The sequence below is a fragment of the Lampris incognitus genome, chromosome 11 (genome assembly GCF_029633865.1).
Source record: "Lampris incognitus isolate fLamInc1 chromosome 11, fLamInc1.hap2, whole genome shotgun sequence".
NCBI classification, from domain to species: domain Eukaryota; kingdom Metazoa; phylum Chordata; class Actinopteri; order Lampriformes; family Lampridae; genus Lampris; species Lampris incognitus.
This window is the reverse complement of record NC_079221.1, coordinates 9,008,787-9,028,507: the sequence shown is the minus strand read 5'-3', so window position 1 is coordinate 9,028,507 and position 19,721 is coordinate 9,008,787. Positions and strand designations below refer to the sequence as shown.

Below are 19,721 nucleotides of genomic sequence, written 5' to 3'. Positions count from 1 at the left end.
TATGTCCTTTACCCCCCCCCCCCCCAACACACACACATGAAAAAACATTGGAATTTGGGCGTTCGGGTGGCGTGGCGGTCTATTCTATTGCCTACCCAATACAGGGATCGCCGGTTCGAATCCCCATGTTACCTCCGGCTTGGTCGGACGTCCCTACAGACACAATTTGCCGTGTCTGCGGGTAAGAAGCTGGACGTGGGTATGTATCCTGTTCGCTGCACTAGCACCTCCTCTGGTTGGTTGGGGTGCCTGTTCGGGGGGGGGGGGGGGACTGTGGGGAATAGTGTGATCCTCCCACGCACTACGTCCCCCTGGTGAAACTCCTCACTGTCACGTGAAAAGAAGTGGCTGGCGACTCCACATGTATCAGAGGAGGCATGTGGTAGTCTGCAGCCCCCCCCCCCCCCGGATCGGCAGCGGGGGTGGAGCAGTGACCGGGACAGCTCGGAAAATACGGTTATTAGCCAAGTACAACTGGGGAGGAAAAAGAGGGGAAATGAAAAAAAAACAAAAAACATTGTAATTTAATATTTCCAGACAAAATGCAAAAATGTACAGAACCACCAACTGACTCACTGAATTTAGATGTTGTAAAACTACACTATGAAAGTTTTGCACAGTCACTGCACATTCTTGCTGCGAGCAGTACTTCTTCGATGCTTGCAATACACAATACACTGCAAGGCTGCAGTGGCATTCAGTAATAAGGCTTGTCTGAAATTATATATTTCCTTGAGATAATAAAGTATTATGTTGAATAAAAACTTAAAGAAGAGGCCAGAGCAAAGTTTGTAGCAAAACCATTTCAATATATTGATCAAGCGTGAGTACAACCCAAGGACTCCTGATCTAAAAGTTCTGGAAGTGTTTGCTATTAAATATCCTTAAGGATCAAACACAAATGTAAATTTGAGGGTTTTTCATTTTGTACGTGCTTCCGCTGCTTCGGCCTCATTTTCGTTGGTGGGTTTTCATTTTAACGTTTTTCTTAATCCTTGTGAATATCACCAGATTGTAGCAATTTATTTAGCCTAACGGTAGCTAGCAGCAGACCGGCGGCAACTGACGGTGTGTGTATGTGTGTGTGTGTATGTGTGTGTGTGTAGGAGCTTAGCACAGCCCGCCGTGAAACCCCGACACACACACAGCAGAGGACAGAAGCTGCAGCATGAGCTGCCTGCAGCAGCGCACCCTAACACCAAAACACAGTCGATTCTCAGCAGTTTTTTATTACGTGACTATTTTTGTACAAACATTTGCCGGCCATGTGGCAGATAGCCTTCCGAGATTTACTCGCCAAACCGAAAATCTACCGGCATTTGTAAGTGTTAATTTGGAGCCTTGCTGAAACGTCTATTTTTTTGTGTACCGCTATGAATCATTCATTATACATTGCAGAAGGCACATTAGTGCTTGTCCTTGCTCTCTCCCCCGCCCCTTTTCTCCCCAATTGTTCCTGGCCAATCACCCCGCTCTCCGAGCCATCCTGGTCACTGCTCCACCCCCCTTTGCCGATCCAGGGAGGGCTGCAGACTACCACATGCCTGCTCCGATACATGTGGAGTTGCCAGCCGCTTCTTTTCACCTGACAGTGAGGAGTTTCACCAGGGGAACGTAGCACATGGGAGGGATCATGCTATTCCCCCCCCCATTTCACCCTCCCCCCTGAACAGGCGCCCTGACTGACCAGAGGAGGCGCTAGTGTGGCGACCAGGACACATACCCACATCCGGCTTCCCACCCGCAGGCACGGCCAACTGTATCTGTAGGGACGCCCGCCCAATCTGGAGGTAACACAGGGATTCAAACAGGCGATCCCCGTGTTGGTAGGCAACAGAACAGACCGCCACGCCACCCAGATGCCCGTGCTTGTCCTTTCTCAGTGTGCGAGAGCCCTCGTCGTTTGTTATGGACAATATTGCGAGACCAAACATATATTCAATATGCCAGAGGGCTGAGAGAAGGCTGGTTGCACCAGACCAATCAAGGCTCCAGCAACAAAACTACTTTTGGTATTCAACTATCAGTGTGTGCAAAACGTTCTGTATAAACTCAAGAACAGTTTATTATAAAATAAATTGCATAGTGTGGCTTTAACGCAGGAAACTTACATACATTCAACCGAAACCTGGGACTTGGAAACCAAAGCAGGAAAAACATGTAACGGCCTCTAACCTTAAACCTCTTGTCCTGCAGGACCTTCTTGATGGCCACCAGCTCGCCGGAGTCACAGAGCTTTGCCTGGTACACCACGCCGAATGAGCCGTTGCCGATCACCTTGGTGTCTGTGTAGCTCACCTCCTGTGGCCTGTCGGGGCCTTGGCCTGGGGTGGCCATGACCGTCGTTACCTTGCTGCCATCCTTATCCCCTAGAAAGAAAGAGGAAAAGCCTTAGTGCATGGCTGGCTGTGTTTAAACTCGGCACTGTGCCGTACAGAAAAACACATCGTGGTAGAGCAGCAGTACGCTGGTTAATAAAGACAACGAGGGGAAGACAGAGAGAGAACTCGTTTCGCTGACACGAGCTTGACTAATTCTGACTCAGTCAGCTAGAGTAGGTAAGCCACAGAGATTTCAAATGTGATATGCCTATGACACACTAGGCATCATGCTGTCATTTAAACCACACTTCCACAGCTCATCAACATCTACTTGTGTCTTGCGAGTTACGGTGTACTGAAGCACAAAGCCCTCAATACGTCTAACGCTGCAAAATAAGCTTTGATGAAACTGGGAGCCGTGGCGACCTGCTCGCTAGATATACATCCTATTTAACGGAGGGCTGACGGTTCAAAACCTCATGGGAAAAAAATCTGGGCAGGGGTTAATGAGATCAGTTAGCAACCTCCGCTTCAGCCCCCGAATGCCCTGCTCGTCCAATTACCCCCACTCTTCCGAGCCGTCCTGGTTGCTGCTCCACTCCCTCTGCTGATCCGGGGAGGGCTGCAGACTACCACATGCCTCCTCCAATACGTGTGGAGTCGCCAGCCACTTCTTTTCACCTGACAGTGAGGAGTTTCACTAGGGGGAAGTAGCGCATGGGAGGATCACGCTATTCCCCCCACCCCCCCGAACAGGCGCCCCAACCGACCAAAGGAGGCACTAGTGCAGCAACCGGGACACATACCCACATCCGGCTTCCCCCCCGCAGACACAGTCAATTGTGTCCATAGTGACGCCCGACCAAGCCAGAGGTAACACGGGGATTCGAACTGGCGATCCCCGTGTCGGTAGGCAACGGAATAGACCGCCACGCTAACCGGACGCCCCCAAATGCTCTGTTGAAGCTGCTCAGTGGTCAGCAGCAGAGGACTGGTTGTACTGGGCAGCTCCCAATTGTGCATGTGCAGAGCTTGGCGAGTGGAAAGCAGAGCCTCTATACTTAACCAATAAATGAAAGGTTATAAAAACAAAACCGATTACGTTTCTTAGGTTAAAAACATTTTGACATTTTATATTGATTGTTGATCTATAAAAACCAGGTTAGGGACTTTTCACATGAGATACAGCTTTAGGGAGTTGTCGGAGGGCTCAGGAGACAAATGTTTGCCGTTGGTATTTGAGAGAGTTTTACTACAGGTAGCAGCATTAAAAATCTATCAGGATGTACTTGATTGTGCCTCCTTTCTTGGAGATTTGCTTATGGTAAAACGACATTTTATCATTACATCAAGGTACACAACACCTGTACACATCTAAAATGTGACCGTTTTGCTGATAACTAGGCTGATTATATCTTAAATCTGAACGTGTACGCCATTAACCAAGGCAATGGACCGAACTGTGGAGTTGAAGGTCTCAATCTCTGACACTGTCCCCCAATGGAAAATGAGACCTGACCTTGTAATGACAATTATCAAATAATTATCAAAGGTAATTACATATAACACCCAATATTATGACCAGGGAAAACCCCAGCATGCCCATGCCAAGACTGTATCTGAGATGCTAATGTAATTACAATAGATCTGAATCTCCTTTCACATGACTACCCCCCGGCTCTCACACACACACACACACACACACACACACACACACACACACACACACACACACACACACACACACACACACACACACACACACACACACACACACACACACACACACACACACCTCCTTTCAATCCTGTCAATCTAGAGCTAGGTCCTTTCTCTCACAGGATTATGGGGAGGCCTTCATCTATTTAAAAGGTCTCTCTCTCTCTCTCTCTCTCTCTCTCTCTCTCACACACACACACACACACATACAGCCTCGGGGGTTGGTTAAAGTCCATGTTACCTCGTGGTTAAAGGATAACCGGGCCACTGTGTGTGTGTCGCGTGCCACTGCCAGATACTGCCCGCATGCCTCCAGTCCCAAAACTTCTGAACCAACTCCGAAAGTCGTAACCAGACACATTCTTGCACAGAGTATCACAATTGCCGCCCACAATTATGGGCAAAAACCCTATGTGTTGCAAGGCTCCGGCTCTCTCCCAAACAGACCACGCCTCATTAGCATATCCCGCCCTTACACAAGTCATGGAGGAAGTGTTTTGTTGGTCAAAATGAGCAGCACCTGTCTTACTTACAGTATCTAGGTCTAAATCCGGTCGTAAAGCGGGCATTGGCAGAGTGGCAAAACACATTTTCCTGGAGTCCGCTCAAGTGGGTTCAGATTTTCATGAATGGAATAGTGTTGACTAAAAACCATGTTGGCTGGCTGGTATCGGCCATGGTACTATTACACCACGTACCGTCCCGACGTACCGCCCAGCTGAGCGCCGTATTGACAGACCGCAGCCGTCTGGACCTCGTCGGACGGGCCACGGTAACCCCATCTATCTAGAGGTGGGACGCATAATTCCATGCCGACTTGGCACACTGTGCACCTGCCTGTGACTTAGTACATGTGTGTGTGTGTGTGTGGGGGGGGTGTGTGTGTGGGAGTGATGATTCTCAACACAGCTAAAGTAGTGTTATCTCCAATATGTCGACATTTTTGTTGCACCAGAGAGACCTTATGGAGCAGTTCGCTGGTTTCTGTGCGCGCGGCGCACACACACACACACGCACACACACACAGACACAGACACACACACACGGACTGGTTTTCCAGCAGGGCTATTGATTACATTGCAAATTGTGTCAGCGTATGTGTTTGGGCACCCTGCATACGCATATGCTCATTCCCACACAGGCGCAAGAAATAAATTCAATCTAGCCCTGCTGTGTGTGTGTGTGTGTGTGTGTGTTGTGCCCCCCCACACACACACACACACACACACAAAACATGAAAACATGCATCCCCCCATGCATGTTTTCACACGCCAGTGTGTCACCGACATGTGACCTATTTGCTGTCAGATGCAACTGCCTGCCGAGTTGAAAGAGACGATAAGTACATTTAAAAAAAAAATTAAAATGAATTATACAGGGAGGCGGCGGAGGGAAGCCCAAGACACCCACAGTTCTCTCTCTTTTTTATCTCTCCGAGACACAGCTGTTAGGCGACTGCCACAGAAATAGACTTCCATGAAAAGGAGACGGAGCGGAAAAAAGGGAGACAAAGAGAAAGAGAGAGACGGACAGTCACAGAGAGAGAGAGACACGGACAGTCGGAGAGAGAGAGAGAGAGAGAGAGAGAGAGCGAGAGACAGACAGACACGGACAGTCGGACAGAGAGAGAGAGAGAGAGACACGGACAGTCGGGGAGAGAGAGAGAGAGAGACAGACAGACAGACAGACAGACACAGACAGTCGGGGAGAGAGAGAGACAGACAGACAGACAGACACGGACAGTCGGAGAGAGAGAGAGACAGACAGACAGACACGGACAGTCGGGGGGGGGGAGAGAGAGAGAGAGAGAGAGAGAGAGAGAGAGAGAGAGAGAGAGAGAGAGAGAGAGAGAGAGAGAGAGACGGACAGTCGGGGAGAGAGAGAGAGAGAGAGAGAGAGAGAGAGAGAGAGAGAGAGAGAGAGACGGACAGTCGGGGAGAGAGAGAGGGAGAGGGAGAGAGAGAGAGAGAGAGAGAGAGAGAGAGAGAGACGGACAGTCGGGGAGAGAGAGAGAGAGAGAGACAGACAGACACGGACATCCGGAGAGAGAGAGAGAGAGAGACAGACAGACAGACACGGACAGTCGGAGAGAGAGAGAGACAGACAGACAGACACGGACAGTCGGGGAGAGAGAGAGAGAGAGAGAGAGAGAGAGAGAGAGAGAGAGAGAGAGAGAGAGAGAGAGAGAGAGAGAGAGAGAGAGACGGACAGTCGGGGAGAGAGAGAGAGAGACGGACAGTCGGGGAGAGAGAGAGAGACAGACAGACAGACACGGACAGACGGACAGTCGGGGGGGGGGAGAGAGAGAGACGGACAGTCGGGGAGAGAGAGAGAGACAGACAGACAGACACGGACAGTCGGGGGGAGAGAGAGAGAGAGAGAGACAGACAGACACGGACAGTCCGGGGGAGAGAGAGAGAGAGAAAGAGAGAGAGAGAGAGACGGACAGTCGGGGAAAAAGAGAGAGAGAGAGAGACAGACAGACACGGACAGTCGGGGAGAGAGAGAGAGAGAGAGAGAGACAGACAGACACGGACAGTTCGGGGGAGAGAGAGAGAGAGAGAGACAGACAGACAGACAGACAGACAGACACGGACAGTCGGAGAGAGAGACAGACAGACAGACAGACAGACAGACACGGACAGTCGGGGGAGAGAGAGAGAGAGAGACAGACAGACAGACAGACAGACAGACACGGACAGTCGGAGAGAGAGAGAGACAGACAGACAGACAGACAGACAGACAGACAGACAGACAGACAGACACGGACAGTCGGGGAGAGAGAGAGAGAGACGGACAGTCGGGGAGAGAGAGAGAGAGACGGACAGTCGGGGAGAGAGAGAGAGAGAGAAATGGGACTCTGCCCACGTATTCCAGCAGGAGTGCTTGTGACGCCTCTGCACTTCCTCAAAGCGTGAGAAATGTTCACGCACGCACGCACGCACGCACACACACACACCGCATGCACACACCACACACACACACACACAGAGCAAGAAGTGACGCTACAAGTGTTGGAAATGAAATTATTTTCATTCGCGCTAATTGAATGAACCGCGATCTGTCAGCCGGACCTGGACAAGACAGACGCTGATCTGAACCAGCAGTAAAACCATCCAGCAGCGTGCTGTCACACAACTTTCCCCTCCCTTTTACTACTGATGAGAAAGAATCACCTTTGTGGTCGTTTTTGTTATTTACACGTTACATTCTCGCTAATTAACAGCTTGTTTGCGGTCACGTGATTCTGATGACGCGCAAGATTCAGATGGAGGGCAGGAATTGAAAAGCAGAATGGACGAGATGGAGCTAGTTTAGCCCAAACTGTGCTCGTTTAGACCAGTGTTTCTCAACCCAGTCCTCAAGGACCCCCTATCCTGCATATTTTCTTTGCAACCCTGAACAGGTGCCTGTTTGTAGTTATTCAACCACTCAGCAATGAATTTTGTCTGACGTCGCACACCTTGCATAATTAAGTGCTGCGAGATGATTGGTCGAGTAAGTACAAGCAGGGCTACCTATGCAGGGTTACAATGAAAATCTGCAGGATAGGGGGTCCTTGAGGACTGGGTTGAGAAACACTGGTTTAGACGATATTATGAGAGGAAGGGTATAAACAGGAAGTAAGACATGTTGGATGTGATCTTATGTTGGACATGTTGGACGTGATCTTATGTTGGACATGTTGGACGTGATCTTATGTTATGAAGAGTGTTTTTTTTGAGGAAGTGGTCGCGAGCCATTTTTCCGGCATTTTCGGTCAATTTCTTGCACCCCCCCCCCCCCCATGAACAACAACTTTGGTACTCAATAAAAACTCCTTGTGGTTTCTCAGTTAATGACGCCAAACATAGGCATTTCGAAAGTTTGTGATGGGCTTCCTATGTAGAAAATCACTTCCTGCTCTCCAGCTGTAGTTCGTGACGTCATATGCAACCATTAAGAGACACAGGCTCGAGCTTCTTTCACCTTGCTCATGGGACACTGGGACAGAAGACGGAGCAGTTCAGTGGGTCAGACCAGAGACCCTCTCTACTACAGCACGATGGTGTCTCTGAAAGCTAGACCCTGTCATCCAGTATTATTCACATATGTATAATAATGAAATAATCGTTTTGTAGTTTGCGTCTTTGTAAAAGAAAACTCGACCAAAGAAACTGTCTCGATCGTAATACCTTGGTGATGACCGATGTTCATTTGGAATAAATAGAAATAAAATGTAACGATCATGAATGAGTAGACTCGCTAGCCGGTTGGCTAACGCAGTGGTTCTCAACCTTTTTGGGGTCCTGGACCCCCTGCGTATTTTTGATCTACCCTGAGGACCCCCTCCACCTGATCTTGGGGGAGGGGGGTTGCAATTTGATAGAAACAGTAGAAACTGCATTTTAAATTGCATTATAGCATTTATTCACTCTTTGGGGCAAAAATAAGAGCTTTCAGTTGTAACTTAGATATAGTTAACAAAACAGAATTCTTATGCAGTAACTTTCAGATATATGTAACAACACAGAATATGTATTCAGTAACGTTCAGATATATGTAACAAAACAGAATATGTATTCAGTAACTTTCAGATATATGTAACAAGACAGAATATGTATTCAGTAACTTTCAGATATATATGTAACAACGGAATTTTTATGCAGTAACTTTTAACAATGCAAACGGGAGCGAGATCTCTTATTAAAATACAATAAATGACACTTGTGAAACAGATGTAATTAGAGAAAAAAGTCCTGTTACCCTTTATAGTTTAGGTAGGTAAAGGTCTCAGTCACATTTGAGTAAAATAATCCTATTTCTATAAATGTCATAGAATCTTTTTTTTAAAGATATTTTATTTTCACGGACCCCTTGCAATTACACCACGGACCACTTGGGGTCCGCGGACCCCCGGTTGAGAAACACTGGGCTAACGGATAGGACCCTTTAGTCGACTAGTTAACGTAGTCGCCCGTGGTGCGGGAGACCCGGGTTCGCGTCCCGGCTGCCCCCTGAATTCGCGACATTGGTGTCAGAAGTGGGATGGTGAGACCGCGAGGCCACCGGAAGCGTGTGCGCCCGGAGGTGTGAGAGGGAGGTGGTGTGCTGAAGCGCGGGGACACGCTTCCCGAAGGAGGGGGGGTACTGTGACGACCATTCGCTAGCCCTTGGCTAACGGGTCGGACCCCCAAATGTAACGAATTCAGGGGGCAGCCGGGACGCGAACCCGGGTCTCCCGCACCACAGGCGACTACGTTAACCAGTCGACTAAAGGGTCCGACCCGTTAGCCAACCGGCTAGCGAGTCTACTCATTCATGATCGTTACAAAAACAACAATCCAAATCAAACCATCCCTACATGACGGAGGAAGTCTTTGGCCTGATGCTCGGTTCGCCTGTAATAATATGTGCCAGTGGGGTTGCCTTGGTAAATATAAAGTCACATTAGACCACTGCAGTACTGACATACTAGATATCACGAATTCATTTACATATACTGCATATAGGGCTGGGCAATATTGACGCAATCAAATAGCACATTATTTTTGACTGAATACAACGATATTGATAATGTGACCTTATTTTGGGAAAACGATCATAAGATTTGTCGATATGATGATCAAGCAGGTGGAGGCATTTATCGTTCACTTTACTCAAGAAACCGCACTATAATGCAGCCTTTAAGACCAGGAAATGACAAACAATTAAGTTATATCATGATATTACGATAACCAAAAGCCCAGACGATAACTAGTCTCATATCATGATAGCAATATTATAATTGATATATTGCCCAGCTTTTACTACACGATTCAGCAGCAGCACACTGAGTTCAGCCATGGCGAGAGAGAAAAACCACAACCTGTGAAAGTTCAAAGTTCGGCTGTTCTCTGCACTCGATAACCTGTGGATTTACCAACATTCGTCAGAAGAATTTGAAAAGAACAGGCACACCGGGTTTTATGTTGGCCGAGCAATTTTGACAATTTGAAGCATTTTGGAATGAGAACAATTTTTCATCCGCTGGGTACATTCGATTTTTTTAATCCCAAGCCAAGAACAGTGACCCTGTAATGATGATGTAGGCTACGCCTGAGGGACAGAATGAGCCATTTTAAAAAGGGTGTGTACCCCACTTACGTTGACTGGCAATGAGATGAATTTTAAAAAATTCATTTCTAATCATATTTGTAATAACTCACTTTGCAGGATGACCCAGTCAGCATTGCAACTGCTAGAGGGTAAAGGCTCTCTTTCCAGTTATACCATCTACTACCGTCCCAATCAACCCCAATTTGGCGGCATGGTGTTGCAGTGGTTAGCGCGGTCACCTCAAAGCAAGAAGGTCCTGGGTTCGAACCCCGGGTTTGTCTAACCTTGGGGGTCAGCCCAGGTCATCCTCTGTGTGAAGTTTGCATGTTATCCCCTTGTCTGTGGTGGGTTTTCTCCAGGTGCTCCGGTTTCCCCCACCATCATCAAAAAAGACATGCATGGGGCGTCCGGGTAGCGTAGCGGTCTATTCCGTTACCTACTAACACGGGGATCGCCGGTTCCCGTGTTACCTCCGGCTTGGTCGGGCGTCCCTACAGACACAACTGGCCGTGTCTGCCAGTGGGAAGCCAGATGTGGGTGTGTCCTGGTCACTGCATTAGGACCTCCTCTGGTCGGTCGGGGCGCTTGTTCGGGGGGGAGGGGGAACTGGGGGGAATAGAGTGATCCTCCCAAGTGCTATGTCCCCCTGGCGAAACTCCTCACTGTCAGGTGAAAAGAAGTGGCTGGTGACTCCACATGTATGGGAGGAGGCATGTGGTAGTCTGCAGCCCTCCCCGCATCGGCAGAGGGGGTGGAGCAGCGACTGGGATGCCTCGGAAGAGTGGGGTAATTGGCCAAAAGGCAATTGGGGAGAAAAAGCCAGAACCCCCCCCCCCCCCCCCCCCACCAAAAAAAGACATGCACGTTAGAACGTTAGAGTTAATACTCCTGTCTGTGCCCTTGACCGAGGCATGGCAAGATGAACTGGAGTTGGTCCCCGGGTGCTGCACGGCAGTTGCCCACTGCTCCTAGCTACACAGCTAGGATGGGTTAAATGCAGAGAAGAATATTCCCACGGGGATCAATAAAGCATATATATATATAGATAGATAGATAGATAGATATATAAAAATCAAACTATGGAGCCATGGTATCTTCTCCTTCACTACCTGATATTTCAGCAGATGCTTGCACACAGGCGTTTATACACGGCGTCTCATAATTGTTAGATTATCACTGTGTGATTGGTAACCTGTCGCACAGCCAAACTGTAAAATCAAACACCGAGGCTCGTTATATTGTCACTCTGAACTGTGTTTGTCTTTTCAAACCATCAAATAGAGCATTGTTACTTGAGTTATTGCGGCAATATCAACATGGGGAAATCAATAGTTCATACAGCAGACAATGTAGACAGAATGTTAATGACACGGCTTTCAACGCGTGGCGACAACAGGCTGCAGCGCAGAGATGACTACGTGAGGAATGTGAGGAGAGATTTCCTTGACTAAATGGTGACACGGACGGCAAACGGGTACTCTGCCAGGTGCAAACACATGCAGGTGCACACGTCAATGTACTAATGTACACACACACACACACACACACACACACACACACACACACACACACACACACACACACGTACACAAGGTAAAGTGTTCAACTGTTGACGAGAGAATATGCTACTATACTGGAACATCTACTCACAGGAATGTCACCGCAGGCAGATACAGAGAGAAGGTGACAATGGCGAACCATAGGTCTTGCATACGTCAACTCAAAAACCTTCAGACAACGTTAACGGTTCCTTCTAAGTAATCGACCTATTCAAATAACACCATCAGCGAGATTAAAGACTGCAAATGCTAGGCTACCGGGTGGTGTGGCGGTCTATTCCGTTGCCTACCAACACGGGGATCGCCGGTTCGAATCCCCATGTCGCCTCCGGCTTGGTCAGGCGTCCCTACAGATACAATTGGCCATGTCTGCGGGTGGGTGCGGGTGAAACTCCTCGCTGTCAGGTGAAAAGAAGCAGCTGGCGACTCCACATGTATTCGGAGGAGGCATGTGGTAGTCTGCAGCCCTCCCCGGATTGGCAGAGGGGGTGGAGCAGCGACCGGGACGGCTCGGAAGTGGGGTAATTGGCTGGATACAAGTGGGGAGAAAAAGGGGGGCCCAGTTTAGCAACTTCCTCTGATGTACACATATCTAACCCCTCTTGTTTCTGACTGTGCCATATACTGAATGAAAATCATCACCTTTGTTCGATTTACTGACACCTATGGTGATACACAGTTAACTGCATTGGTGTTTGATCACTCCAAATCCCACTGATCCATTCAAAATGAAACAGATTCGTCAGTGCTGTTGCATCAGCAGGAGCACCCCCCCCCCCCACTGCCAAACAAAAACATGGTGGAACTGGATTTTAGCTATTGATGTTGTGGTACATCTTAGTCAAGGTTTTCTATGAACTTTGGTCAACCGCTTGTCAGCAACAACACCTCTTTTGTCTTCAAAACTCGCCACTACCTGCCTTATTCTTCCACATTTGGATGTCATGTGTCATTTTTCTGACAATACCCACTGAGCTACAGTGAAGATGTTTGTGGTTCGTTTCTCGAGTTCAATACAATATCATAAATACACCAGCAATAGAAAATAGCAAAATGGAAATTTGTAGGCCTGTTAATCATCAGGGTCATAGCGTTCAGTGTGCACGGCTTACTTTTTCCGTGTACGGTTCAACTAAGCCCAGCATCTTCCCTGAACGCACTTGTAACAATCTTCTCCCCTACATCCATAGATACCATGCATAATACGACTATTGGCTTCAGTGTGCCGAACCACAGCTGCCCAGTCATGTTAAAATGCCAACCACAGCGAGTCCCAAGGACCCCCCCCCCCCTTCTGTAAACCTGACCTTCTCCCAATCGCCGTGTGATTCTGTCCGCCCCTCTGCTGCTGGTTCATTTGCAACTGCTGATACACGTTAGATTAGTTCATTTCGTTCCCCCCCCATCATTAGTGTGATAAAAGTGTGTGTGTGTGTGTGTGTGTGTGTGTGTGTGTGTGGTGGACAGGAGAAGGTGGGGTGGGGTTGTTGTCAAGGCTTGGCATGGCGGGACTTTTGAAATGTTAAACAAAACGCCCATTGTTTTTGGTCAGCTGCCTCACTAAAAAAAAAAGAAGAAAAAAAGATAGGTGTCCAGGAGTGTGTGTGTGTGTGTGTGTGTGTGTGTGTGTGTGAATGTACATGTTGTGTACATATCTGTGTGTCTGTCTGACTGTGTAGGAGGGACAGCAGTGTTCGCTCAAGGATCATACACGTTGGCTACAGCTGCTTCAGATCATCTGCCAAGTCATTCACAAACGCATGAGTACGTGTGTGTGCGCGTGTCAGAGTGAGAGAGAGAGACAGAGAGAGAGACAGAGAGAGAGAGAGACACACAGAGAGAGACAGAATATGCGCTGGGACAGTGAAGTGGGGGTAATAGTTAAGTTACATGGGGAAGAGGAAGAGAAAAACAACCGAACAGTTCTCAGTAGATTCCCAAAATGCAGCTTGGTTTATTCATCTGCAAAGAAACTTCTAAACAACCTCAAGATTTACGGCCCAGAACCCACTCCCAAACGCCTCCCAAAAGCCACGTTACAAGTACGATCAAGTTTAAAAACAAAACACAAAAAAAAAGCTGCCATAGCCACTTCTTTAATGGGTATACCGCTCTTTCCCAACAGCTAGTCCCTGTGCTGCGGTTGTCACTGAAACTAGCACAGGGCCCACGGCGGCACCTCGCTGGGCTTCTACCAAGACTTCCAGGATGGTCGGCGGTCGGTCATGCCACCGACCATGCCAAATCACAAGCCTTGGTCACACAACCGACTGACCACTTCATGTTTCTTCGGTTTAGTAAGTTCAGTGTCTTGTGCCCTGCCGTAACCTCCCACTCGATGCAACTCAACACAACACGTGAATCTCCTGGTGGAGTTTGGCTTAACGTGTAAGCCAGTACACAGTATCAATGTCAAAGGTGTCATTTGTGCAAACAAAAACTAAGTCTTACCGGGGGGGGGGGGGGGGCCACAAAATGCTTCAGTTCTAAAATCTGATTATTCAGTAACCGATAAAGTAAGGCCATTCCATTCTGAGATATACAATTTAGGATACGAGTATCAACCTCAGCACATTTTTCGGGGCATTCTCTGGTTGGGAAACCAAAGAGACACTGTTGTAAAGCACATGCCGTGCTGACTACACTAAAGTCCACAAGGTTAGCTTCCCAGTCAGCGCTAATGGGAGCTGCTCTTATCTATAGGAAAGAGAAAAAGAGTAAGACTCCAAGCTGGGAGACTCGGTGGTAAAACCAGAGACAATTCCAAATCCACGTGGTTTTTCACTTTAACTGTCATATAGTAGCCACAAATAAACCACACATTGACAAGAACACACAAATAGCTACTACAACCAATATATCTGGGGCATGAGAAGTTTTGTTAAGGGTGTGTGTGTGTGTGTGTCTCCCCTAATCGAGTGGTTTCTAAATGCTGAGGCCCAGAGGAGAGCTTCAGCTCCAGGCCTCGCCCCACTAACACACATCAGAATTTAGAACCAGGAGATGTTCAGCTGCAAAGCTCGCAGGTCTGAGCACATTAATGTCACAGCTCACATTCTCCCTTGCTCCCCCCCCCCGCCTCTCACACCATTAACATAGACACACCTTTTCATTTAGTGATCAAGTCAAGCGAGTGTGGAAACTTGCATTAAAATAGTGTGGGACTTAGCACACAGGCACGCTTGCACATTACAAACCATAAGGCCGTGAGCATCAGTTTGCAAAATAAATTAAGCTGGGCACACCACCACCACCACCACCGCCAGCTGGGGTGGCGGTGGTGGTGGTGGTGTGCCCAGCTTAATTTATTTTCTTTGGGGGGGGGTGCTGTGCTATGAAATGGTACGTCTGCGTAGAGAAACGATTTAAACTTCTAACACACGTGGAGCTACAAGTGCAGAAGCGCAGCCAGAACTGTCGCTGGCGAATCAACGCAGGCCTGGCCGCGCTAATAACGCCCGCCAGTCAGCCGCATGGCCCGGCCCACATCCCCGCGTTGCAGCCAAGTCGCCAACGGCTCCGACAACTCTAAGCGCGATGATCCGCTGGTAAGTGTGTGACACGCTGTCCCGAGTCGTCACGACGTCCGACTTCCATACGTCAACTCCACATTTTTTTTTTAAGACGGCCCACAGAAAGAAAAACAAAAAAAACCTACAGCCGCTCCACAGCCAACCAACCACCGGCGTTTCTGGGCTCGGTTTTCGCCCCAGTCACGTTCTGAGCATGGGCGCACCTTTCCTCTGACAGTTGCGTAATAGGCCGATTTTGGTCGCTTCCACGCAATTAGCGTTTCGTCGCTCGGGAGGCGACATGGCCGTTAATATTCTCCACCATGAAGTAACAAGGGGGGGGTATATTGGGGCAGGATTGTTCGCTATAGTGAAGGTAAGGATGTTGACATGGTTCTGAAGCTAGCCCTTAGCCCCCCCCCCCACCCACCTTCCTCACCCTCCTCCTCTTCCTCCCCTCTGGCCCGGCGCGGCCTGCTAACCCTGGCGGCGGACCAGCACCGAGACACGCGTCACGGCGCAGCGGTCCCTCCTAGCGGAAAGCAGGGTGCCGCTCAACGCCGGCGACACAGACGCGACACGCCGCCGCCGTCCACATCGGCGCTCATTTGACGGACTCAATGTATCCAATGAGGACGCACAGCGCGTCGGGCCTAACGCAAACGCAAACGGCGCGTCACCGCTGGCCGGCAGACATGACGGTCGCGGTTGCGGGGTCTGTATACTTACTGCTGACTTTCATGCTGCCGAACGCCGATGGCTGCGGCACTGGTTTGCAGCTCTCCGCGAAGGAGGTGGTTCTGGGCCGACCCGACATCATCCAATCCCCTCGGGTTCTCTCGGTTAAGAGACCGTAACTCGCTAAAGTGGCAAGGCTGGAAAATCTCGCCGAACCTTTTCATCCAAAGCGGATGACAGTCCTGGGATTCGGTGTAATTCACCGGGAAGAAAACGGCTCCCTCGTATCCACGGTCTCTAACGGCGGATCGTCCCACCCGTCTACACACACACACACACACACACGACTACCCTTTCTTTTGCCAGCGGCGCTCCGATCAGAGCATCGTTTCTCCTTTACGTTCCTCGTTTTCTCTCAGCAGGCCTTCGGAGACGCGTCTTGGACTAAAATAGTCATGGATCTGGACTCTCCCCTCGGCTCCCCCGGAATAAAACCGCTGGCGATTGCTGCCTCGACGCGGATGGTGGGCACAATTGTGAGACCGGCGTGAGATACACAATTAAAACAAACCGATCCTGCGTGGGTCAGATTTCTGTGTGCGGGGGGGTTTTGGTTTTTTTCTTCCCTCAAGGATTCGGGGCTGTGCGGTTCCTCTTCATATCCCGATGTGGAGGCTCAGCGATCCGACTGCCATGGCGGCTCCCTCGCTATACCCTAGCCTGCTGACGATTCAGGGGGAAAAATCTGCCAATTGCTCAATCCTCAGCCGCCGACGATTTCCAGGTTCTCTCGGCACGGCTGAAATCCCGCTCTCGCCGCCGTCGAATTCCGCTCTTCCAGAAAGGGGGGCCCTCGGCGAGCTAAGGCGCGCTTCGAGAAATGACGGTCTTTGGGACGGGTGCGACGATTCTGAATTTCCTTTTTATTCCTTCCCCATAGGTCTTCGGCTCGCCGTCTTTGTCGCTACGCACGTTTGTTACGCCGCCCGCGTAAGCAGTCGGCCGCGGCTCCGTTCCCCTCGTCGCCCGGCGGCCGAGTTACGCCGCAACACTAGCCGCGCGTCGAGAATAGGACAGCTGTGGACGCGCAGGGGTGAATCCGGGATGGCCGAGTCAGCCAATCCGAACGCACGTCGTCTAAAAGTAGGCGTAGCGACGGGTGCCATGGACCAATCGGGCCACCGGGTCGTGAAGAACACATGGCATAATTTCGCTCGACCCCGCCCCAAAGTACTTCAAAGGGCTTTTTCTGCGCTGGCGACGGGGGAAGTGGGCGGAGCGGCCTTATGATTGATTACTCAGTTGACCAACTGGGCTCCGACTCAGACTGCCGGTTCAAAGGCGACCAGCTGTCACACAGAGCACCGGCGGTCATTCAACGCTGTTGCTATGTTAGTTAAAGCTGTATAATTTTACATTATTGTACAATTTATATTTGATTGTTTTTCCATTTCTTTTCTTTTTTGTTTTGTTTGGTACTCTGTTGACCTGTTTCGCAGTCACCTGCTTTGGCAACATTGTAATTAATGCAGTCACGCCAATAAAGCATTATTGAGTTGAATTAATTGGTTGTATCACTGCTGCAGAATGGAATAAAGTTTTTGAATTGGAAGAAAAAGTAAATCGTAAGACCCATAAAAACGAGTGCTATTGACCCATCCAGCTGCAGGCGCGCCCCCATCCCTCTTACATATTTGTTCATCGTGTGTGTGTGTGTGGGGGGGGGGGCTCAAGAGTTAGGGGTGTAGCGTGTTTAAAGACCATTGCTGGCTTGCCACAATTAGTGCTTTATAACCAATTACGTGTATAATCTGGTCCTGTACGTTCTTATAATTTATACTGTTCAAATTCACGCTATCTCTAATCCAGCGCCCACTTTCAGTTTAAATTTAAGGTCTTTCAGTACAAACCCCGATCCATCATTTTCTTCAGAGATGAAGGTCTTTAATCTCGCTAGGATGGAAATTGAGAATAAAATGAAAATTCTTTGATTTCTGTTTGATTGATACAGATTGCCTCGTACATTGTTAGTGTGTAAATATTTTGTTGCTTTTTTTTTTTAGTTTAGCACAATGCAGCAGCCATTCCATGTATGTGAAAATATACTTGGCAAAATGATAAAGAATTCTGATCTGCATCAGCAATCACTCAGTTGCTGATACTATTCAAGGATGTGCACGGTGAGTGGCTTGGAAACAGGCCATTTGGCCGTGAAGCCCAAAGGCATTGCAAGAATCCTAAACAGCAAACCTGTACCTATGTGAAGGCCATCATATGTGTAGTTGGTTATTACCTTACTCGCACGTGGGGGGAACCAAAGCTAATAAGCTTCTGTGGCCTTCTGTCACACCACTCATTCATCTCAGACTCGGGTTATGATAGTCATGCTGGTTTTTCATCTTGTACGCATTGATGTGGGCATTTTGTGGGGTTTTTTTTTGTGGGTTTTTTGTTTGTTTGTTTATTTGTACTCTTGTCTGTTATGCTGTGTATCAAAAGGAGATTCGGCCGGGCTGCCCTTCAACAGCTCTGATGCAGAATAAAGACCAGTAACATCTTTAAACACAAGCAGCGGAGCAGAAGTAACACCCAACCCTGCTTTCCCTTCACATCAACACATCCCTCCGGCCAGCAGGCATTGTGCCATTAGCCAAAATAAATAAATAAACAAACATTGTAATAAATGGGTAAAAATAGAAATAAAAGTAAAGCAATGGAGTGAAAGAAACAGTGGGAAAGGGTTCAGAGAGAGGAGACAGGGGAAGGGATTAGCATAAAGAAAGTGTTCCACTATTCTGGTGAGTGCTGTGGGATTACTCAACCACATTAAAATGGGTTCCATGTTTATGAATTATCTTGGTTTGCCCAAAAGTATTTTTAACTTGTGCATACATGACCAAATGAGTCATAAATACTCTTTCTTTTAAGAAACCTACACCGATCAGCCAAAACATTAAAACTACCTGCCTTATATTGTGTAGGCCCCCCTCGTGCCACCAAAACAGCTCTGACCCGTCGAGGCATGGACTCCACAAGACCTCTGAAGGTGTCCTCTGGGACCGGGACCAGGACATTATCAGCAGATCCTTTAAGTCCTGTAGGTTGAAAGGTGGGGCCTCCATGGATCGGACTTGTTTTTCCAGCACATCCCACGTGTGCTCGATCAGATTGAGATCTGGGGAATTTGGCAACACCTTGAACTCTTTGTCAAGTTCCTCAAACCCTTCCTGAATCCTTTTTGTAGCGTGACGGGGCGCATTATCCTGCTGAAAGAGGCCACTGACATCAGGGAATACCGTTGCCATGAAAGGGGGTGTACCTGGTCTGCAGTGATGTTTAGGTAGGTGGTACGTAGCAAAGCAACATCTGCATGAATATCAGGACCCAAGGTTTCCCAGCAGAGCATCACACTGCCTCCACCGGCCTGCCTTCTTCCCATGGTGCATCCTGGTGCCATCTCTTCCCCAGGTAAATGAGGCATAAGCACCCAGCCGTCCACATGATATAAAAGAAAACGTGATTCAGCAGACCAGGCCACCTTCTTCCATTGCTTTATGGTCCAGTTCTGATGCTCACGTGCCCATTGTAGGTGCTTTCGGTGGTGGACAGGGGTCATCATGGGCACCCTGACCGGTCTGTGGCTACGCAGCCCCATACACAGCAAGCTGTGATGCACTGTGTTCTGACACCTGTCTGTCACAGCCAGCATTAACTTTTTCAGCAATCTGAGCTACAATAGCTCTTCTGTGGGATTGGAGCCGACGGACTAACCTTTGTTCCCCATGCGCATCAATGAGCCTCGGGCGCCCATGACCCTGTCACCGGTTCACCACTTGTCCTTCCTTGGACCACTT

General features: G+C 48.8%; 1 protein-coding gene across 1 annotated transcript in view; it reads right to left on the bottom strand.

Moving 5' to 3' along the window:
* Positions 1–17,021, bottom strand: part of gsk3ba (glycogen synthase kinase 3 beta, genome duplicate a) — a 43,755-nt gene extending 26,734 nt beyond the window's left edge. The window contains exons 1-2 of the mRNA XM_056289091.1: positions 15,919–17,021; positions 2,176–2,369 (exon numbers count right to left, since the gene is read on the bottom strand). Coding sequence (XP_056145066.1) covers positions 2,176–2,369; positions 15,919–16,009 — 285 coding nt within the window. The 5' untranslated portion in view covers positions 16,010–17,021. The remainder of the gene's footprint in view (positions 1–2,175; positions 2,370–15,918) is intronic.
* Positions 17,022–19,721: the final 2,700 nt, after the last annotated feature.